Raw genomic sequence first — 23,963 nt, forward strand, 5'->3', positions numbered from 1 at the left:
GGTGTAACATCCTACCATCTCTTTGAAATTCAAATCACCCTAATTTATCTAAAATGCAAATTCTCCTCACCTCACATTCTAAAACTTCAGCCATGTTTATGTATTTAGCATTTCCAACCTAGCTTCTTCTAATGAATTAAAGCCTCCAGACAAGCTGTTTGCAATTCAATTAAATCCCCCCTGCGCACACACACACACATACACACACAGAGAAACTATCCAAACTCCCACTATTAACCTAATTTTAGAATAAATCACAATATTATAGAATTATTATACTTTCATGACAATGGCCTAGCTCTATTTTTAAGATTATGTTCTCTTGATGTTCAGGAAATATATCTAGCCTATCAAATCCTTTTAATATATTTTTAAAAATCATTAATACTTCACTTCCTTCTACTGCACACGTGTTTAACAAGTTATGGTGAGAAACCATTCATCACATACAATGATCAAATTGGCTTTGCACTAACACATAACTTATATTTATGCAGCACCTTTAATATAATAAAATGCCTTAAGGTTCTTCAAGGGAGCATTATGAAGCAAAATTTGACACCGAGCCACATAAGGCAATATTAGGGCAAATGGAAAAGGCTTGTCAAAGAGGCAGGTTTTAAGGAGCATCTTAAAAGAGGAGCGAGAGGTGGAGAGGTTTAGCGTGGGAATTCCAGAGCTTAGGGCCTAGACAGCTGAAAGTATACTATAAGTTGTGGAGAATGTACTTATATTGTAAAAATATCATTTGAGACAATGTTTCATGGTATCTACATGCTCGATAATTCAAACATACCCAAGTTCCATTCATCCCAGTGCTTAGTGATCTACATTAGCTACCGGTCCAGCTATGCATTGATTTTAAAATTCTCATTCTTATGTTTGAACCCCTCAATGGCCTCCCTCCCTCTTGTAACCTCATCCAGCCCTACCGCATTCGAGACATCTTAGCACCTCCAATTCTCGTCTCTTGGAACATTCCTGATTTTAATTACTCCACCATTGGCAGCAGTGACGTCATCTGTCAAGGTCCTAAGCTCCAGCATCCCTCCCTAAACCTAAATCTCCTACCTCTGTTTCCTCCTTTAAGATGGTCCTTAAAAGCTGTCTCTTTGAACAAGTTTTTGGCTATTGGGTCTAATATAACCTTCTATAACTCCATGTTACATTTTGTTTGATAATGCCCCTGTGAACTACCTTATGCCGTTCTACTACATTAAAGGTGCTATATAAATACAAGTAGTTGTTATAATCAATGTACGAGTAATTGAACTGTCCTGAAGTGGTGAATTATTCTATATAAATGCAAGTCCTTTTTCTTTCTTTAGTTGCCCTCCTGACTTTCAAAATGTGTATTTACCATGCTTAAGGAAGGAATGCTGAAACGGTCACCATATTTAGATGAAAGGGCAGAATTACAGAACCTATCCCTTTTTACACAGAACTCACTGCCCACGAGGGTGGTGAAAGTGGAAACAATTAATAATTTCAAAAGAAAATTGAATGGGCACATGAAGGAAGTAAACTTTCAGGGCTACAAGGATCAAGTGGGTGTGGGACTGATTGGATTGCTCCATGGGGTGCCAGCATGTACTTGCTGGTCCTACAGTGCCGTAAATGACTCTAAGATTATGTGCTGTCTGATTTGTACTTTGGACTTTAAAGAGATGCTATTTACTTTGTTATTGCAGTGTGTGGTGAGTGGTTGAGATGATAAAGTATACGAGGTAATTGCACTGTAATGGTGAAAACTATTCACTGCACCTGTCGATTACTCAGCAATAGCATCCCTGACCTAGATTATGATGAGATTATGAGCCACTATCTATGATCAGTGTTCATAGTTCAAAGATACAGCGAGGGATTCTCTTTGAGTAGTAGATTGATAAAAATAGCAGTTCAATACTTACTGGTTTCCGCTGACCTGGAACTGCAAATTTACAAGCGTTTTGTAAATTTCAAACTTTCCTCACCATCAACAATTAACCTCCAATTAATATCCAGGGGCTGGATTTTCAGCTTGGCATGCAGGTGCGCGCCTGACATGCATGAGCGTGAGATAGTGCGCAATGATGTCAGGTAAGTGTCCCAACATCATCGTGCACTCGCGTGATATTTCAGTCAGCGTGCGCAGGTGGGTGTTGGCAGCATTGGCAGCATGCCCACCAACAATTAAGAGGGCTGTTAAGACCATTAATAGATTAACTAAACTGAAATTTTCCATGCTCGTCCAACCTTACAGTTGGTGGGCAGGCAAATAGGCCAAATGGCCTTTGGATTTTTGAGGAAACCTCATCCACGGGCGGGATGAGGTTTCCGATGTTATTTAAAAATAAAATAAAAATTTTTAAACCTCGGTTTTAACATGTCCCTGCTCATGTGACAGTCACATGAGGGGACATATTTATATTAATTTTAAAATCTTTATTTTGAATATTAGAAATCTATAGCTCCCTGAGGTAGCTCTCTGCCTTCAGGGAACTTTCACTGCGTGCTCCCCCCGCACCCGTGCTGACTTCCACGCTCACCCTTCTCCCCTCCCCACCCAGACAACGCTGAGCGTTTTAGCACGTGATTCACACTGGATGGCCATTAATTGGCCGATCAGTGTGAAATCGTGGTCGGGGCCGATCACGGGTGGTGGACCGTTGCGTGGCTGATCCCAGGCCTGTCTGCCCGACAAGGGGAACATCCTCCACCAGAGGTTCTATTTTAGCAAGTAGATTTTCTAGCTTAAAAGCCAGGATGGCATAAATACAGCTGCAGCAGAACAATTCATTATATATTAGATGGTATAATGCACTTGTTATGAAACCATGCATCATATGCCTTATCTTGAGCAATGTTACAGGAGATCCAATAGTTATTGTATGGATAAACCAGCATTGTTATTAAAGAAGTCAGGAATTGAACATCATGGGGTAGAATCTTCGGCTTGGCAAGCGGGGGCAGGGCCCGCTTGCCGAGGCGTAAAATGACACGGGGTGACGTCGGGCATGCGTCCTGACATTGCCACGCGTCATTCAGATTTTCAGTTCGGCAGGCGCACCCGAGTTGGCTCCCAGCCTGCCAAACTGTCAAAGGCCTATTAAGGCCATTTAACAATCAATTAAATCATTGACCCGAGCTGCCTGTCTAACCTTAAGTTTGGTGGGCAGGCGAAGAGCCCAGGCGGCCTTCGCACTTTTCATGGAACACCATCCACAGACGGGATGAAGTTTCATGAATGGTTTTTAAAGTGTTGGAAAAATTTTTACGAACATTAATGGACATGTCCCAGCTCTTGTGACAGTTTCATTTGAGAGGACATGTCCTTAAAAATTTTTTCTCCCATTATTCAATGTTTTATACGTGAAACTAATCTCCCCCTCTGTGCCTCAGGGAGATTTCTGCGCTCTTTCACGTGCATGCACGAAAGAGCACACTCCCCACTCAGCCTACTCGCCCCGCCCGCACAGGGAGTGCTCAGCGTTTCCAGGCGCATGTAACGCTGGGCGGACCTTAATTGGCCCATCCATGTAAGATGGCATCAATCAGCTGTATGCCCACCTCCGCCTGCCCAACCCCAAATGGGGAGAAAATTCTCCCCCACTTCTCATCGCAACTCCACTGAAGTGTACATTTTTTCCTGATATGAAGTTGCAAATTATTAAGTTATCACTTTTGAAAAATCTTCCTAAGTGTTGTTTGTCTGTATGTTATACTTATAGAGCACTTTAATTTTGTCTCTTCAGGAAGTGTTCAGAAATGGAACAGATTCCTTGGAATTTCAGCCTGAGAAGCCAGTAACATCTGAACCCACAATGAAATCCCCTGTTAATCCCACAACTGAGCACCCAACTGAACCACTTGCTGAGTCTCAAAACTCAGCAGAATTGCTGAGCTTGGTGAAAGAGGCTAAGCCCATTGTACCAATTGAAATCACCGAATCTGATCTGTTAGATGAGTAAGAAAGGAAAAGGTGTAGAAAAGAGCTTTCTGATTCACGCTTATTTTTAACCAAATCTTTTGGTCTGATTGTGATTTTTGGTCTGATGGCAACATATACCAATAAAACAATGAGACTCTGTGATCGGAATGGCAAAGCACATACTTACAAATTTCTAACTTTCTGACAATGTACAAATGGAATAAAATAAAAACTGCTAGAAATACACAGCAAGTCAATAGCATTTGAAAAGAGGAAAGATAAGTTAACATTTTCTATGTAAACCCTTTAAAAATCTAAAACATCTCAGTGAAACCAATAAATAATTAGAAAACAATCTACTTCGATGATCTTGTGTGTCCTTGTGGTATGAAAATAATCATTGCTTGTGCAATCAACTATACTGTAATTATGGATTGTAATACTGGAGAGTAAATGCACATTGCATACAGTGACTGTTAAACCTTACGGTAAGAAATTGAAAAGATTGAAATCCAGTATCTCAGCTCAAATAAAACACTGACTGATAACCGCATGATACTCTTCCTTAAACATACTGGGATAGAATTTGGCATCCTCCCAATCTTTCACAGGAACTTTGGAAAAAGGATTGGCAGAACCCCTGGTGAAATGGTGTAAATGGCCATTATACCAGTTCCTTGGTTTTTTGCTGAATTTCTGCCAACAAACTGATGGTTGGAGATCAGGGTAACCCCTGCAGAAATTCATTCTTAATATATTCAGTGTAGGTTCAACATTACATACACCAAACTCTTAATTTTAGAACTAGAGTGGAACAATAAACTGCCATATTTTGAGTCACACTCAGCTGTATATATAGATCGAACTGAGAACTTATCAATATCTTCAACATTGCTAGTATGTCTCAATTAATTGAAAGTCAGTAATTCTAATCCCCTCCCCCACACTGGTTAGGCTAGCAACTCCATTAAGGTCAACCAATAATATCAATTTTCCACCTTTGCTTTGAGCCTCCTTTTCTATCTTTAAGGCAATTTTATTAAAAGAGAGAATAGGAGGTAGCACAGCAAAGGCAACATGGTAAAGAGTGAATGTCATTGTCCATGAGGAGACAGACATAAGGGGCAGGGTTGATAACCAGGGTGACCAACTCTCACAGGAAAAGTTATGGGACACTCTGGCATCAAGAGTCCATTAGAAGAGAGGGGTGCTGTGGTGTTCCCAGAAACGTTAAAACTGGGTTTTTCTGGAGGGTGAGGGTGCAGAGCTGTGAGAGCATGCAAATGGAAACAGAGAGGGTACACTGTGCATGCATGAGGTTTAAAGGTAAGAATTACGAGACAAATAGTGTCCCAGGTGCATGCAGCCAACCTGGGACATCAGACTGTTGTCTCTATTACAGGATCCCACAGAATAATGGACGATTGGTCACCCTGTTGCCAACCCTCCGGGATTGGCCTGGACTCTCCAGGAATTGAAGATCAATTTCCAAGACACTGCTGTGTGCAACCCTGGAGAAAAATCACCCGGACGTTAAAAAGATTGCCTTTTTATTGTAACTTTCTTTGACCATTTCTCTTCACCAAATATAAAGATAGCAAAAATGGGGGAAAAAGTTGTTTGGCTGACAGTCAAACATAATCCAATTGGGCAAGTCATGTGATGAAACCTCTAGGAATGTATTTAATCACAGTTGGCAACCCTTATATGGGGATAATTCTAACCTAGCCTGTCTGGTGGAACACTCATTCTGATTGGAGTGACAGTGACAGTGATATTTTTATAATTCAATGATCTGTTCTAAGATGATTTACCATCTTGGAGAGTTTGCATTTACATAATATCTTTCACAACTTCAGTATTTCCCAAAGCCCTTTAAAGCCAATGAAGTACTTTTGAAGTATAGTCACTGTTATAATGTAAGAAAGAAAAAAAAACTGCAAGAAAATCTCAGTAATAATGTAATATTGTGATTGTAGCTTTATTGAAAGTATGTTTGGATCTATTTCTGTAAATAACATTGTGATATATTAATTCACTCTATCTAGTTTTAGATAACATTACACCGCAGTTATAACTATGCTGGATTAAGTACAACACTCTTACTCAAAAGTTACAAACATGGTCCAGCTTTTAATCAGTAGAAACAAATTCAAAATAAAAACACAATTAACACCAAGCTGTCATATCGAATAAGCATCATCACAAAGAATTGCTGCAAAAGGACACACATGGCAGCTAGTGTAAGGATTTACATCAAAAGCATTAGTGTTTAACCAGAAAAATGCACATTTAAACTGCCACACAGTGTTAACTATAACAGTTAGCTGTTGAAGGCTTTAAATGGCAAACCATTAAGATTCACAAAAATCAACATCTTACTGCATCTCCAAACTCTGAAGTTGTCATTCATTTTGAACGTAAGAAATACAGATTTTTTTTGTATTTTTGTTAACTTTTACTGATAATAGAAAGCAAAGACAACCATTGTTTTTCATTTCGAATATACAGACAGAAATATTTCATTTACCTCTTCATCATTACTTTGAAATTTTGTCAGCCATGGTAACTCTACTTCTTTAATACCAATTTTTTCATATTCCCTCATACCCTCACTTCCTTCAAGTAAAGACCCAATTTGTTTTTAGACATTTCAATTGGTTCTGCATCTATGGCCATCTGGAGCAGTGCATTCCACATGGTTACATCTTTTGTGCAAAACAACTTTTTGTCGGTTCACTTTTAACTGGCTCAGTTTGAATTTTAAGATGATGTACTTTGTTCCAGATTCCCTATCAGAGGAATGCATGATTCCCTATCTAACCTGCCAATTCCCTTATTTTAAACATATTAAACATACACACATTTGTATGTGATGAGCACCATTTGATATTGTTTGTGTTATTGTGTCACTATCCTATGAAGATCGATACATTGCAAAGTAAATTGTGCTTTTACATTTGCTTACAATACTGTTACAGTAACTGACATTGCAACACATCACATAGTACACAGCCACATAAAGAATAAACAACAATACATTTCAGAAAGTAAGCCACTTCATTCATTAATTCACAGTGTGTAATAGATGTTGTATTCTTGTAGTCTTCATACTGATTTATTTCATTATATTCCTATATCTGATATTGGCCCCTTATGAGAAACAGTGCTTTGTTTATTAGGATCATGAGGATCATAAGACATGACAGAGATGTACACTTGTAATTCTTTAAAGGTTTCGGCTAAGGGACCTTCGTCTTCTGCTGTAGTAATGCCTGAGCGTATGTTGCCTTGAGAAGTTCATCATATAGTTTTGCTTACGAGTCCTACAATTAAAGAATAAAATAATGAAGCTGAATAAAGAACAAAAATGCAAAAGGCATTAACCAACATCTTTTATATATAGGCTTCACTTTCAGTAAATCTGGCTGATGACTTTTCTTGAAGCTTCTCAGAGTTCCAAAATCAATCTTAGTTTGTGACTATAGTGGGAGAGAAATGAATACTGATAATTTATCCCTTTTACAACACAGCACTCAGATACTTACAGGACCACTTCTACGTGATCCAGAGCCCACTGGTCATGGCCTGTTCCGTTATGACGTGGCTGCCACCATCGTAGCTGTACACCTTTAACTCGTGCCTCCCTATAGTAATAAAAATTAAGATGTTAGCTGCTGATTGGCTTCATAATATTTGAGGTCATTTTATTTGTTAAGCTTTTAGGAATAGCTATTTACTTTGTAGTTTATATATTGTCTGTAAAAGGTACAACTGGCTGCAATAGCTACTAGCTCCACCAGAGAAAAATGCCCATCTGGGGATAATTGAATATAAAGGCATTTATCCCTTGGTCTCAGGTGAGGTGGCATCTCTGTGCAAGAATGGGGATCTCTATTTCATAAGGAAGCAAGCATTTCCCAATATCAGCAGGGTTGTCCATGACTGCATCCCAGGATTTATATAAACTGATATTACCTTTTTTAGCATGATCACAAGACACTTTTTTCAAAAAGTTACTTCACAGAATCTTAATGGCACAGAAGGAGGCCATTCGGCCCATCACATCTGCGCCAACTCTCCAATGAGCATTTTGACCTAATACCATTGCCCTGCCTTTTCCCCATTCTCCTGCATCTTGTTTCTATTCAAATAATCATCTAATGCCCTCTTGAATGCCTCGATTGAACTTGCTTCTGCCACACTTCCAGACAGTGCATTCCAGACCCAAACCACTTGTTGTGTGAAAAAGTTGTTTTTCACGTCATATGTGCTTCTTTTGCAAATCGCTTTAAATCTGTGCCCTCTCGCTCTCAATCCTTTTACAAGTGGGAACAGCTTCTCCTTATCTGCTCTGTCCAGCCCCCTCATGATTCTGAAAACTTCTATCAAGTCTCCTCTCAGCCTTCTCCTCTCCAAGGCAAACAGTCCCAACTTCTCCAATCGATTCTCGTAGCTGAAACTTCTCATCCCTGGGACCATTTGTGTAAACCTCTTCTGCACTCTCTCCAATGTGTTCACATGCTTCCTATAATGTGGTGCCCAGAACTGTACTTCCTGATGTTGTTCGATTTAGCTAAAAAAAATTTTCACAAATGCAAATAGTGTTACAGTTTATGCAATACTATTTCCCTATCACTGGGTGGTGCAAGTGCACTTTGCGCAGTTCCTGAGTCTATGATTGACTAAACACTGTCAAAATAGGTTCAAACGCAGTTGTACATCGAAGGAGCAGGATCCACCCTCATGTGGACCCAAAGATAGGTATACGAGCTATCAGCATTAATCACAACAAATCAGCATTACACGTTGTTCCTGCAGATTCAACATCCATCAAAAGTCCGGTTTCATCTAATTTCTCATACATAAATATATCTGTGCAAACCAGAAAGATGGAGCAATACATAGCAATAATCCCTAGGATTACCACATGATCAAACACAAATTTCAAAACAAATCAGATGCTATACATTAGAGACAGAGAAAGATGAGAGTAATGAATGATATTAAGACTCAATTATTCTGTGGTTAGCAAAGCAATTGCTCTTATGTCTAATTATTAGTTCAACGTGTCAATCAAACAGCAAAGTTGGGGTCAAAGTTAGGATTCAATTAGGGAACAAAGAAGTTTCATTCATTCTGAACTGATTGTAGAGATGCTGGATTGTGGCTACTGTTACAGCAGCTTTTCCAGCAATGATGGAACACATTGTGATTTTATATTGAATATTACTTTAATTAAAATAAATGGTGATTTCATCACTCAAAAAGATTATTGTTGGAGGTGTGCAGTAAAGAACAAAGGTTCAAGGCAGAATAGAATTAAGAAATTCTAATTTAGATAAGGGCAAAGGGCCTCAAAGGTAAGATGGAAGAAAACAGGGTAGGATTTTTCGGATGGTGGGGTTTCCCACCTCATCACCTAAAGTGTCAGCGGGGATGATCACAGCAGCCCCACATCCATTTAATGTTCCAAGGAGCATTAATTGGTTGGAGAAGGGACTTCCACCCCTCACTTGGGTGAAAGTCCCGACTCAGAGAGGAGCCAGTCAATCTGATTGGCTAGCAGCCCTGTAGTCTCAGGCGCGCAGTAGCAGCAGTGGCCAGGACTGGGACTATAAGCAGTCCCCAGATTCCAAGTCCTGGGGAAGAATTTTTCCTTCGGCGAGTGGAGGTGGGGCCTGCTTGCTGATGCGTAAAATGACGCGCAGTGACGTTGGGCAGGCGTCCTGAGGTCACTGTGCGTCATTTAGATTTTCAGTTCGATGGGTGCGCAGCCCCCCGCCGAATGGTCAAAGTCCTATTAAAACCTAATTAATTGAATTTAATGAACTGCCCGTCCAACCTTAAGGTTGGCGGGCAGGCGAAGAGCCCAGGCAGCCTTCATGTTTTTCATGAAGCCTCATCCACGGGCAAGATGAGGTTTCATGAAGTGTTTTAAAATTTAATAAAAATTTATACATTTATTCTTTGACATGTCCCAGCTCACGTGATAGTGTCACATAAGGGGATATGTTTTAAAAGTGTTAAAAACCTTTACTTAAACTTTAGCACTAAAACAACTCTCCCTGAGGCACCTCCATGCCTCAGGGAGATCTCTGCACTCTTTTATGTGCATGTGCAAAAGAGCGCAGGGAACCACTCAGGGAATCCCCCCCCCACCCCCTGCACAGGGAGCGCTCAGCGCTTCCAGGCGAGTGTCACGCTGGGTGGGCCTTAATTGGCCCACCCACGTAAAATGGTGGCGTGTCCCTGATCTGGGGTGCCAATTGGGTTCGCGCCCGCCCCCGCACAACCCCCCAGAGGGGGGGGAAATTTCTGGCCCTGGAGTCCACAAAGAATCTCACAACAGGGAGGACAGCTGAGGCCTGGGGTTGGGTTCTTGATGGAGAGGCCATCGGGGGAAAGAGCACCCATTGAGGGGCAGACCTTGTTGAAAAGGGGCCCTTGAAGGAAGTGTCTCCCCCGCACTTCCTACCCAAGGCCCAAGCAGGTTGACTTGCCAGGCCTCCCCCAGCGCCTGAACTCCTCTTGCCAGCCAAAAAATTGAGACCAATAATTGGCCGCTTAAGGGCTTCAACTGGGGTAAGGGTGGGCTGGCCGCCCTAAGCCTTGCCCGCCTCACGTAAAATTGTGGATTGGTCAGGGCAGGTGAGAGGGAGGCGGGGAGACCACCAGGGAGTTTTACAGGACCACCCACCTGCAAATCCACTGGTGGGGGTCTCTATAATTCTGCCCATAGATACCATTCTCTGTACTAGCCATTTTCACAACATGTAATTGAATAGCTCTCCTTTCCCTTTCCAGCAGGTGAGTAAATCAAATATATGTACAACTTTTCATACCAACATTACTTTGGCCTTGAACAAGTAGGCCTGTAAATGGGAGAGCATTCCACGTGACTGAAACATATTTAATATGTAAGTCAGTATCCTATGCTAGTTATCAGAGCCTGATTGCAATTTTCAGGTGTATGTGGGTGGAACGTACATTATGCCGTCCTGCCTATTTCCACCAGGTATTGAAAGGCCTAACCAGGACCCATTTAAGGGGTGCTGGCAAGCGTTCAAAGAATAGCTCAGGAAATTTAAAGTTCTTTTGGTGGGTTCAGGAGGGGCAGGAGTGCTTCTCGAGTCCCCAAAACACTCCAATTCACGGCTGCATCATTTAAGGCCTCCCTACAATTGCCTCCCTGTTTCCCCAGGTTTGATTTGCTGGCCAGCACAGTGTGGGAGCAGTTGATTGGCTGCCCGCCCATAACTAGTGAGCTGCAGTGGGGTGCCCACCTGGAGCCTGCAACTTGCCATAGGCATGTTAATGAGATCTCAAAATGGCTCAGTTCTCAGGCCAAAACTAGCAGGGTGACAGCCTATTTTGGGCGTGACTTAAAAATTGTCCTCAATATTCTTTTATCTAAAGTGATGAACAGGGGAAAGTATCATTGTTTTCTCACCCCATTGTGAGCATTCAAAAATAAGCTGATAACAAGACTGGTGCCATTTATCCCTCACCCCTGTGTTTGCTGACTTACACAGTCTCCAGGTTAAGCAACACCTTGATTCTAAAATTCATCCCCTTGTTTTCTAATCTCTCCACAGCCTCATCCCTCCCTATCTCTGTAACCTCCACCAGCCTACTAACCCTCCGAGATATCTGTGCTTTTCCAAATCAGCTCTCTTGCACATTCCCAATTTTAATTCCTCTGTTATTGGTGGCCATGTCAACAGCTGTATAGGCCCTAAGCTCTGGAATTCCCTTCCTAAATCTCTCTGCCTCCCTACCTCTCTTTCCTTCTTCAAGATGTTAAGAGCTATCTCTTTCACCAAGGTTTTGGTCATCTGGCATATCCCCTTATGTGACTTATTGTGAAATATTGCTTGATAATATTCCAGTGAAGCAACTCATACATTTTACTATACTAAAAACTCTATAGATACAAGTCATTGTTGTTGGTAAAGAAAGGGAAGGGTCACCAAATGGGTCCCTGAGATAAGGGGTTTGTCCTATGATCAGAGGCTGAGTAAGTTGGGCCTACATTCTTTGGAGTTTAGAAGAATTAGAGGCGATCTCATTGAAACCTACAAAATTCTGAAGGAGATTGATAGTTGCTGAGAGATTATGTCCACTGGTCAGGGCATCTAAAACATGGGGCACAGTCTCAGGATAAGGGGCCGATCATTTAGGGCTGAGACAAGGAGACATTACATCACTCCAAAGGTTATGAATCCTTGTTAATTCTCTACCTTAGAAGGTTGTGGATGCTGCATCGTGAATATATTTAAGGTCTGGATAGACAGATTTTAGGTCTCTCAGGGAATCAAGGGATAGGGAGCGGACGAGAAAGTGAAGTTAAAGCCCAAAATCAGCCATGATTGTATTGAATGATGGAGCAGGCTGGACGGGCCTTATGGTCAACTCATTTTCCTACTTTTTGTGTTCTTGCGAGAGGAAGAGTTAATGCAATGAAAAGAGTAGAAACAGATCTTTTCAGTTGGACAAAATAAGCCTCTATTTCCAGACAAGTGGCATTTTACTTTGTGGTCTAACAATAACTTGTATATCGAGGTCTTATAATATACACTGATATTGGTTAATGAAACAATTTCCTTTCACACAACAAAGGACTTGCTTTAACCCAACTCACAATACCACCAGCTTCCATTTCACTGATAGTTACAATGGGGTAAGGATTGCTTCGGTCATTGTGTGCAGTGATGGAAGTACATTCTGGATTATATTCAGTGTTACCTATTTCCGAAAGAGTACATATATAACTTTGCTGGAAATACCCTACCTAAAATCTTCCCAACAGCATTTATAATTGTACCAATAGAGGACTTCTGAGCCCAGCATACCTGATACTACAGAAGTAGATCTTAACATCTTATGTACGTTAGACTTTTGAGAGGTTTCTCAGCTGTGAAGGTTAGATACTTACAGAGGGACATTGTAAGATATCCTCTGGGCATGTACGAAATCCTTTGGTTGGTGCTGAGCAATAACTTGCCATGTAATTCCTCCATTCAGACTGTACTGTAGCAGGATGGCCTTGTCTGCGATGTTGGGGTCTGTCAGGTCAGCATTGCAGCTCCCTGTCTGTAATGTGCTGCCGATCTGCAGCACAAACATGATTTTGCTAAAGAGAAAACATTTTCTGTTTAGCAAATATATCATCAAAACTCAGAAAAAAATAGCTAAGCTCTGTACAGTTAAGATTCCCTTGGATGAGTATGGTAACAGTCTCAGGGAATGTTCAAGCAATTTTATATAAATTAAGTTTTATAAAGAGAAAGGAAAGTCTGGAGGGATTACAGTTTGTTCAAAGTGTTCTCCCGTCGTCAGTTAAAATAGAAAAAATAGAAAGACAGATTTAATTTAGCATTTTAAGTAACATTTTTGAATCTCCTTCACTTCAGGCTGTTCTGATAACGTTGCTGCACCTGTAAGGTGTAAATTACTTCCTGGAGAAGTTCCCTGCACTTTAGTAGGATTTGCAACCTTGGACCAGCATGTGAGATGATCTGGAGCAAGGTGGCTTTGGGGAAATACTTTGCTGCTCTGAATAGGACAATTTGCCAATGGCTGGGATCCTGATCCCAGGTTGGTGTGATGTCACACCCCCAGTCAAAGTGAAAGGAGCTAGTCTGGGATGCAGATTATTGCTCTGCCATAGAGCAACCTGAAGGAATGGAGATCTAACGTGGCAGTTCTCTGATGCAGCAGGAAATTTGCAGTGCAATTCCACCCAGGTCACCTTATCCTCATGTAGGGAGACCTAACCCCATAAGCATCCTAATTCAACATTTCCATCATATAATTTAGGATTCAGTGATTCAAAGTTTACTCTTTCTTGCAATTTAGTTGAGCTTTATCTTACACTATTGCTCCTCCAATCTCATATGCAAGGATTGTTTTTTTTAAATTTTCTAAAACCATTAGCCACTAATCATAGGAAATGCGGTATAGAAAGGTTTTCAATGGTGCCTTCCGAAGAACACATTTCACCACTCACTAGAGGAGGAGGCTCCACAAAGATCCGTATCCTCACCAATGGGGGGGCCCAGCACATCAGTGCAAACGATAACGCTGAAGCACTTATAACAACCTTCAGCCAGAAGTGCTGAGTGGATGATCCATCTTGGCCTCCTCCGGAGGTTCCCAGCATCACAGATGCCAGTCTTCAGCCAATTCGATTCACTCCACGTGATTAACAAGGAACGACCGAAGACATTGGATAGTGCAAAGGCTATGGGCCCTGACAATATCCCAGCTATAGCACTGAAGTCTTGTCCTCCAGAACTTGCTGCACCCCTAGCCAAGCTGTTCCAGTACAGCTACAACACTGGCATCTATCCGGCTATGTGGAAAATTGCCCAGGTATGTCCTGTACACAAAAAGCAGGACAAATCCAACCCAACCAATTACCACTCCATCAGTCTACTCTCAATCATCAGTAAGGTAATGGAAGAGATAATCAACAGTGTTATCAAGCGGCACTTGCTTAGCAATAAACTGCTCACTGACGCCCAGTTTGGGTTCTGCCCGGGCCACTCAGCTCCTGACCTCATTAAGCCCTTGGTTCAAATATGAACTCGAGGTGAGGTGAGAGTGACTGCCCTTGACATCAAGGCAGCATTTAACCGAGTGTGGCATCAAGGAGCCCGAGCAAAACTGGAGTCAATGGGAATCAGGGGGAAAACTCTCCACTGGTTGGAGTCATACCTAGCACTAAGGAAGATGGAGCGGTTGTTGGAGGTCAGTCATCTCAGCTCCAGGACATCACTGAAGGAGCTCCTCAAGGTAGTGAGGACCTGGACAATATCAGGCTTGGGCTGACAAGTGGCAAGTAACATTCACGATACAAAAGTGCCTGACAATACCAACAAGAGAGAATCTAACCATTGCCCCTTGACATTCAATGGCATTACCATCACTGAATCTCCACTATCAACATCCTGGGAGTTACCATTGACCAGAAACTGAACTGGACGAGCATATAAATACTGTGGCTACAAGAGCTGGTGAGTAGCTATGAATCCTATGGCGGGTAACTCACCTCCTGACTCCCCAGAGCCTGTCCACCATCTACAAGGCACAAGTCAGGGGTGTGATGGAATACTCCCCATTTGCCTGGATGAGTGCAGCTCCCACAACACTCAAGAAGCTTGACACCACCCAAGACAAAGCAGCCTGCTTGATTGGCACCACAACCACAAACATTCACTTCCTCCATCACCCACGCACAGTAGAAGCAGTATGTACCATCTACAAGATGCACTGCAGGAATTCACCAAGACTCCTTAGACAGCACCTTCCAAATCCATGACTACTACCATCTAGAAGGACAAGGGCAGCAGACAGATGGGAACACCACCACCTGGAAGTTCCCCTCCAAGGTACTTGCCATCCTGACTTGGAAATATATCGTTGTTTCTTCATTGCGGCTGGGTCAAAATCCTGGAATTTCCTCCATAACAGCACTGTGGATATACCTACACTACATGGACTGCAGCGGTTCAAGGAGGCAGCTCGTCATCACCTTCTCAAGGGCAACTATTGATGGGCAATAAATCTGGCTCAGCCAGCGAAGCCCACATCCCATGTATGAACAGAATACAACAAAGGCTTTTGCCCTTTCAGCAATGCAAAGCTCAACTCTCATGGTTATTTCTTAAAGAAAATGTACCTGGCCCTCGTCAGATCCAGAAGTTTGGTTACAGCCTGTCTCATCTGACAGCCATTGAAGTACAGCGACTCCCCGTGAGCATAGGGTGCCAGCTGACCACATCCACTGCCAATAGCTCCTCCTTGAATCACCTGCCAGTTTATTTCTGTAACACGCGGTGACTCAAAGTTGTCCTTGATGTAACTGGGCAGGTCATTGATTGGAACAGAACAGTAATCTCCTGCATAAAAGATAAGCGGCTTTTAGGTAAGGTTGAAAGAAAATTCTGGAGTTATATTTTTCAAAGAGAATTTTTTTAAAGATTACTTTTATTTATTATGTCAAGATGGTAATTAATACACAGCTATGGTTATAGTTTTCCCACCTGTAGCAATGGTTAAAGTTGAATTTTTATTTGGTCTTTGTTACCCTGGAAATTTTTGTAACTTATTAGGAACATAGAAATTTGTAAATGAAAAACTAAAGTCGATTTAGTTTGCCTTCTACCATCCTGGTAGTTGCATGATACAACAATAAAGGAGTTGCCTGACCAATTACAGCAAGCATCATCAATTACTTTACAACAGACCCAGACCTGAGGTCAGGAGACCTCCTGTGAAGAAAAACTTTGGAAACCGTATGTCTAACTCACCAAGTCATGTCTAAAATTATTCATACGTTTCATCCCAAAATATTATTTTCTGAAAGTTATCAATTAATTTGCGTTTGAATGAATCAGTACTTCCACTGTCTTCCTGGGGATTCTTTTCCAGAGATTTTACACTTGCTCACTGAAATAATGGGGATAACTTTAATCCCCAAAAATGGGTAGTTTTGGGTCAGGTGGGAGGTTAAAAAGTTCAAAATCTGAAACTAAAATTCAACCTGCCTCAGCCCAGCCGGTTTCCAGCTTTAATAGAGGCGGAATGAAGAACTGGCAACCAATCCTGTATCAGGAGGCAGGTCGGTCAATGAAACTTTTGAAAAAGGCTGCATGCTTGTTTTTTAACCTGAACAGGTTTCTTTATTTTTAAACTTATGCTGACCAGGTTAGGAAACTCAGCAGATTTAGGAGGCCAGACAGGTTGGTACATCTGATAATTAAGTGCCTTTACAACTTCTTGTAGGCCAGGAGGAGCAGAACTGTTTCCTTTGGACCCAACAAGGTAATCTGTATGAACCCGCAAACCTCCATGATTCCCCCCACTGTCCTGAGACCATCCCCCAGCAACCTGTTCGATTGCCCACCTCCACAATCTCCTCTGAGAGCTCTTTGACCCCCCCAATCTCTCCTAAACCCCACCCTGATCGCTGATCCCCCCTCCAACCTCTCCCAGACCTCCGATCCCTCCAATCTCTGATCATGCCCCTGCTTTGCTATCTCCATGACTCAGTGCTCAGAAATTCCTTGTTTCCTCCCAAAATGCCCCCACTGATCTATGACCCCTTCATGATCAACCCCTAACTCCTGGTCCCTGCAAACCATGCTCTATACCCTCTCCCCCAATAATGTCCACCCCCAGTAGCCACAAGCTTACCTGGTCCTTGGCTGCGACCTTTTCTGGAAAAATCAGACTAGCTGCTGGATCAGGTTTTGTTAAAAAATATACACGGATGTTGTGGAACTCCACACCGTTTGATAATTCCTCCCCTCATCGTGCAAATATCAGGGCCACTGTGTCCTTTGATTTGTTTGTCTCTGCTGCCTCCCCACTTCCTATTATGTAGCTCCTAAATCTCCTCCAAGAACCTGGACTCTCACTGTCTCAGTGCTTCTTACTACAGGAGTCCTCAGTCTTCTTCCAGAATGTCGTGTGGAGAATGTGGTGGTGATATTGTCACCCAGCATATCAGATATTTGATCCCTTGGCAGCATTGAACTGGTTCATTTTAAATAGAAAAATTAGAGCCAGTACCTTGATAACCCTCATCACAAATACAGATTGTTCCAGTTCTACAGTATCCGTGTCCACTGCAGAGCTTGGCACAGGACTCTCCAATGTATACATTGTCAATTCCCCAGCTTTGTTTCTCTGTAATGCCCTCCTTCTGAATCCATCGGAACTGAGTAGCACTGAAAACAGAGCCATAAGCATTTATTTAACCAGTTAATAGGTTGTTGCTTCAACAAGGAACTAGCACTTAATTTGGTTCTGGGCAATGAAACAGCAAATTGGCAAATTAAATTTATGGAAATATTTGGGGACTGGTTTAAGGCACAATAGAACAAAAGAAAAACGAAAGTGGAGAACTGATTAGAAAAAGGCAGATTATAGCAAGATAAAAAAGGGACTATATTATACGGATTAAATGGAAAGTCAAAAGCAGAGACAGGGATAAACCAGGAAATCATATGTCAATTAATCTTATTTCAGCTCCTGTAAATGTACTAGAATCTATAACAAAAGATCAAATTATTAAAGCATTTGGAAGGAAGTTAACCAGGACCATTCAGCACAGATTTCAAAAAGGCAGGTCATACCTACCTACCTTATTGAAGCCCTTGAAGAAATAATAGAAAGAGTAAACAAGAGAAATGCAGTGGATGAAGTTTAAAGGGATTTTTGAAACACGCTTGATAAGCTACCACATAAGAGACTTAAGGCAATGATAGGAATCAAGGGGAATAGAGTCACATGGATTGGATGACAGAAAGCAAAATGTGGCATTAGATGGGACTTGCACTCAAAAATGTAAAGTTGTTGAAGGACATAGGCAAGCTAGTCGGATGAGCAGAAAAGTGACGGTGTTTAATTGGAGGAAATTGCAGGGTTGGATGTTAGACTTGCAATCTGACATCCCTCATCCTTATAGGATCCAAAAAATTAGAAGAAAAGTGAAAAGAAACTGTGACAAATAGTAAGTACATATCATGTGGAGGAGCGACCGTTCTCTTCTCTGAACTGTACCTGGATGCAACATATTCAGGTAGTTGGATGGTGACCCTGTTCCAGCTGGAGCAATTGACAGAACTATAAATACTGGCTTCATGGAACTGGAACGGGGAGCAGCCAACATTGCTGCTTGTTGAAGGAAGACACTCCGTTTGCACAAGTGACCAGGAGTCCTTCCTGCAAGAGTAAAGAGAAAGCTTCACTGACAAAAGACAGGGACTAGTTGTCAAATTAAAGGAATGATGTTGTTATGTTTTACATGGTACCAATGGGACCAATACCAAATGAAGCAAAAACAATTTGATTGGTTATGCTTTAAGATAACTTTATATTCATCAGCCCACAGTGCCTCAATGTACAAATGGGAAAAAACAGTGATGGAGGCTGGGCTTTGCTAGGGATTTTGAGAATAGATTGGAACATAATGCAGGATATCAACTTTCATTCTCCCTTCTCTACTCCTACCCACTCACCCCAAGAATTAAGAGTCTATTCTGCCCTCCAAGAGGAACCTATGCTCAAAGAGAACATGAGACACAGATAGAGTTACGATATTGCAGCCTTAATGCCCTTATTTGCACATCCAGTGATTGTGATTTCACACGGAAAGCCTGGGATAGTGGAATTATCCTTTTAATATATTTCACGTTTGAGATTCTCCAAGTTTGCTGTTCTGAACCCATGATTTTCCACCAATTATAACGAATGGGTGGAAAAACCATGGCCAGGATATTTTGGATGGCGGAGTTTCCCTTACTGCCACCCGGGGAGTTGGCAGCAAACACTTCCCACCCATACTGGCTGCCCCACCACCATGTCACGCTCCAACGAGCATCAATTGACTGGAAGCGGGTCTTCTGTCCCTCAGTCGGGAGGAAGTCCTGCCACAGAGCAGTGTCTGCCAATCTGATGGCTGGTAACTCTCCAGTCCCTGCAACGCCATAATCTGCAATGGACCGCACTGGGACTGCAAGCTGTCCCCAAAGCTTAAGTCCCTGGAGTCCAGGACCAGGTAAATTTTGGGGGCTTCAGGGCAGGCAGGGTAGGTGAGGCCTGGGGGGGGTGGACAGAGGAGGTTTGGGGTGTTGGTGGAAAGGTTGGGGGTGGGGAGGGAGCCCCTGCAGGAGTCAGACCTTTTGGAGGGGGAGGACACCTGATGTTGAAAGGAGGCTGTTGATGGAGGCACCCCCACACCCCTCCCGCTCGAGGCCTGAATCCGATTTATTTTCGAGTTTCACCCCACCCTTGAACTCCTCCCTCCTGCCTGAAAATTGAGGCTGGGCAGGAAACAGCCCTTAAGTGGTCAATAATTGACCACTTAAAGGCCTCAACTGAGGCAAAGGCAGGTGGGCCAGTCTAGGCCTCACCTGACCCAGTGTAAAATTGCGGAGAGATTGAGGCAGGTGGGAACCCCCAAAAGTGTTACAGTCACCCCCAGCCCTTTCCTCACTGCCTGCAAACCCATCAGCATCAGAACATAAACTTCTACCCCACGTGAAGAATTTTACAGTCCTCTGCCGGCAAGTGTGTAGGCAGCGGAGCCCATAAAATTCCTTGGGTAGCCTACCTGCCTGCTCCTGTCAACAATCCACAATTTTGCGTGGGGTGGATGGTGCCTAGGCCAGCCCTCCTTACAACAGTTGAGGTCCTTAGGCAGCCAGCTTAAAGGCAGCTTTCCACCCAGCCTCAATTTTTCATTTGGCTGGAAGAGTTCAGAGGCAGGGGAGAAGCCTGGCAGGTCAGCCGGCTTGGGCCTTGGACGTAAAAGGGTGCCCCTCCCAAAGTCTGCACCCCCAGTGGTGCTCCTTCACATCTCATCCACACTCCCTAACCCCGGTTTCTGCAAAAAGACTCCCACCCCCCTCAGGCCTCCCCTCTTCTCCCTGTTGTGAGAAACCCCCTGCCCTCACCTGATCCTGGACTCCAGGACTTAGAATCTGGCACTGCTTGTGGTCCTAGTCCTGGCCACTGCTGCTGCTGGGACTACAGAGCTGCCAGTCAATCAGATTGGCCAGCAACTCTCAGACATGGGACTTCCATCCCTTATTCAAGCAAAAGTCCCACCTCCAGCCAATTAATGCTCCTCGGAGCGTTAAATGGCTGCAGGGCTGCTGTGATTGGCATGGATGCATTTCCCGCCGACTCTTTGGGTGGTGGGGTGGGAAACTCCACCATCCAAAAATCCTGCCTCGTGGACTGGAAGCACAGAAATAGAAAATCCTAGCCAATATGTCTATGGTGGCTCTTTCTTCCTGTTGTTAGGAGGATACACTGTTTTATAACAGAAGTGTTAACCTTGTAAGAAATAACTTGTTCATATAGAATCTAGCTGATCTTGTGCAGCTTGCTGATAGGTAAAATGTATTTACTGTTTGAATTTAAAACCTTGTTGATGAAAAGAACTTAAAAGTTCTTGAAACATCATGATGTTTGCAAAGAAATATGAAACTTCTCATGCAGTTGAATACATCAGTGATTATTTTAGATCATTTTGCTCACCCAGTTCTCTGAAGTTCCTTTACAAACTGTTACAATGGTGCAACAGAAGGGGAAGGTACTTTTTTTCTCTAAGGTTGTAACTGGCTCCTTTTTTTGAGAATCAAAGGATGGATATATGGTCATAAAACATCATTCTGTAATATCAACATTTCACGCACCATATATCTTAAAGACAGACACTGCTCTCACAGTGCAGATGCTATGGAATAAAGTGGTGTTTAGCTGTGAAAGTTAAGAGGGCAGGAGTATCAGGTTATATGAATCACACTTTTGTATTCTGAACATTTGAAATCACAGCATGTAATTTTGGCCACCATATGGTGAGGCTTTATACCATAAGCTGCTGAGTTTCCAGGCCTGCTCCTGGTTGCAAAGTTTACTTGTTGAATTCATCAAAGCTGATTCTAATGTCCTTTGTAGCAAACATTCCCATCTGTCAGTCACAAACCTGTTTTTTGGGATTACCACTCACCTTGGATCCTTACTGTATTCCAGCAAAACAGGCTGGAGATCCCCACAAGAATCAGCTTCACAGCCAACTACAATCTGGAAACATATTACAGAAGATAAACTCTAGGAAAGGTCCATTTAATGAATGTACAGGTATAACAAAGCACATTTCATGCTTGATACCCACTTTAAAAATATGGCAATGTTGTTTCTTTGCCCCTATAACCAAACAAGCAGTCTGATGATCTAGTTGATTGTTAGAATAAGTAGGATTCAGTATAGTGATGAAAGAAGATAGGATAGATCCAGGGATGGGATAGATTCAATGAGGTGAAGAAGCTCCTTGTGCAACACATGGGCAACAACAAAAGACAGGATAGAGATATAAGAATGTACAAATCATGAAAGAACATTCAGCTCATTTAGCCGATTCTCATCTGTCAATTACATAGTTTGATGTGGAGAAATATTTGGTTTCAGCTCTGTGTTTCTTTTCGAACAGTAAAGTGTTCATCAGTGGAACCCCTAGAAAAATGTCATTGGCTAAAAACGGTCATTTCCATTGTTTCTCCGGGGAGTCCACTGCTCTCCTACTAAAGTTATGGCAGGAAACTGGAAGAACCCTGTGCCAATATATGTCCTATTACCAAGGCACTTGCGCTATAGTGACAACTGAAGACTGGCATGACCTAAACATTCTTAACATAAGGGAGTGCTATGATCTAAGTAATGCAATTCAAAGCCGTCCTCTAAGGCCTGTTGCCCTACATTCCAACAATCTCCCACCGATTCTAGTCTTGCAGTTTCTCGCCTATCTTCCCTCTTGTCTTTAAGACCCATTTCCTCTTCCCTTGATCCCCAAATCACTCCCCTCCTAACCACTCAACTTTCCTCCCTGATTCCCATGCTAGCCGATATTAAATGTGGCTCCCTTTCTCAGGTGCTGTTCTTTGAATGCAGTTCCCTTCAAAACTGTCATTACCCACCACCGCCCCACACCCAGCCCCTCCCACACCCTACCCTCTCACTTGCCATAAAGCTCCATTTCAAAAATGTATCTTTAATAACCATCCCCTGTCATTGCCAATTACTGTCCCATTTCTGACCTCGCTTAAAGTGTCACTGCATCCTAGTTCTTTACTCCTCAAAACATCCTGTCTGAATCTTCCCCCAATAAAGCTTCTACCCTTCTTACAGCACCAAACCAACTTCAGCTAAAGTCATAAATGACACCCTTTGTGACAGTCTTGCATTATCCCTCTTCCTCAGCCTTTCTGCAATGTTTGATATAGCTGACCATGCCACACCTCTCCTGTATTGTCCAGCTTCACTGGACTGCTATTGATGGTTCCATTCATACCTCTCTGAAGGCAACTACTGCACTTCCGCCAATGGCTTCTCTACCCTTCCCTCCTCTGCACCGTCAGTTCCTGGATATCTGAAGACACCATTTCTGTGGCAGTTCTCGTGCCAGTACTGATTTAAATGATTATTGGTAGAAACTGGCTGCCAACTAATTCAAATCTTTGTAGGCAAGCCAATGTGTTTCACTTCCTTTCATGTGCTGCTTTCCTCCACATCACTTGCAATTTAGCTCTCCTATCCAATTGCTAAAACGTCCTAAATCAAAATAGAAAAAGAAATTCTGCCTATGCATGTGCACAACTAATGCTCATTCATTAAAAAAAACTAAAGGAACCACTACAGAATCCCATTTACGGTTCTTTAGAGAAGCTGCCATCACAGCAGAGGAGCAACTAGACAGGAAGAAAACTACCAGTATCAGTTATAAGAAAGTTAGTTGCTCTTAAAACATACTATTCTGTCGAGACAACGTGTACCCATCAATCATGTAGAAAGTGGCAATGACATTTAGAGAGGTTTTCACTCACCCCCTTTGCAAGTTTGTCAGAACAGAGCAAGTACAGAGCACTAAGGGTTCGAAAGGGACTGACATAACTCTGTTACTTAAAATTGTCAAAAGACAGACCTGGAACCATATGCAGGTAAGCTTAACGTCAGCTCATAGGGAAAATCTTTTAAACATTTTAAGGGATCCGGCAGGTGCTTACTTGGAAAAGTATGTCTTGTTAAGGACAATCACCATGGATTCAGGTTATATTTAACTAAACTGCTTGAGTTTCTAAGATGAAAATTAAAATTTAGAATTAACTAGGGAAGTCAAGGCAGAGCTTTTCTTTACACAAAGAGTAATATATATCACTGATGATAAGAATTTGTAACTGTAATTTCTCTGAAGTAAGTAATTCTTTGGTATTTGGAAGAATGAGAGGTGAATTCTTTGAAATGCATAAAATTCTTAGAGTCTTTGACACAAAAGATGATGAGAGGCTGTCTTCCCTGATTGGAGCATCTAAAACTAGAGGCCATAGTCTCAGGGTAAGGGTTGGCTATTTAATTTGAGATGAGGAGAAATTTCTTCACTCAGAGGGTTGTGAATCTCTGGAATTCTTTACCGAGGGCTGTGGCAATTCAGTAGTTGAATGCAGTCAGGATTGAGATCAACAGACTTTTAGATTCAAAG

General features: G+C 42.3%; 2 protein-coding genes across 4 annotated transcripts in view; one reads left to right on the forward strand and one right to left on the reverse strand.

The window, feature by feature from the left end:
- si:ch211-284e20.8 (uncharacterized protein LOC563738 homolog) overlaps nucleotides 1-4,265 on the forward strand; it is a 45,793-nt gene extending 41,528 nt beyond the window's left edge. For all 3 annotated transcript variants that reach the window (XM_041202387.1, XM_041202389.1, XM_041202388.1), the window contains one exon: nucleotides 3,735-4,265. In XM_041202387.1, coding sequence (XP_041058321.1) covers nucleotides 3,735-3,950 — 216 coding nt within the window. In that variant the 3' untranslated portion in view covers nucleotides 3,951-4,265. The remainder of the gene's footprint in view (nucleotides 1-3,734) is intronic.
- Nucleotides 4,266-5,867: 1,602 nt separating this feature from the next.
- The window catches only part of reln (reelin), a 373,827-nt gene continuing 355,731 nt past the window's right edge, over nucleotides 5,868-23,963 (reverse strand). Inside the window, exons 60-66 of the mRNA XM_041202329.1 lie at nucleotides 21,441-21,514; nucleotides 18,485-18,646; nucleotides 17,492-17,649; nucleotides 15,597-15,816; nucleotides 12,849-13,046; nucleotides 7,459-7,557; nucleotides 5,868-7,236 (exon numbers count right to left, since the gene is read on the reverse strand). Of these exons, the coding sequence (XP_041058263.1) occupies nucleotides 7,140-7,236; nucleotides 7,459-7,557; nucleotides 12,849-13,046; nucleotides 15,597-15,816; nucleotides 17,492-17,649; nucleotides 18,485-18,646; nucleotides 21,441-21,514 (1,008 nt within the window). The 3' untranslated portion in view covers nucleotides 5,868-7,139. The remainder of the gene's footprint in view (nucleotides 7,237-7,458; nucleotides 7,558-12,848; nucleotides 13,047-15,596; nucleotides 15,817-17,491; nucleotides 17,650-18,484; nucleotides 18,647-21,440; nucleotides 21,515-23,963) is intronic.

The sequence above is a fragment of the Carcharodon carcharias genome, chromosome 13 (assembly GCF_017639515.1).
Source record: "Carcharodon carcharias isolate sCarCar2 chromosome 13, sCarCar2.pri, whole genome shotgun sequence".
Lineage (NCBI taxonomy): Eukaryota > Metazoa > Chordata > Chondrichthyes > Lamniformes > Lamnidae > Carcharodon > Carcharodon carcharias.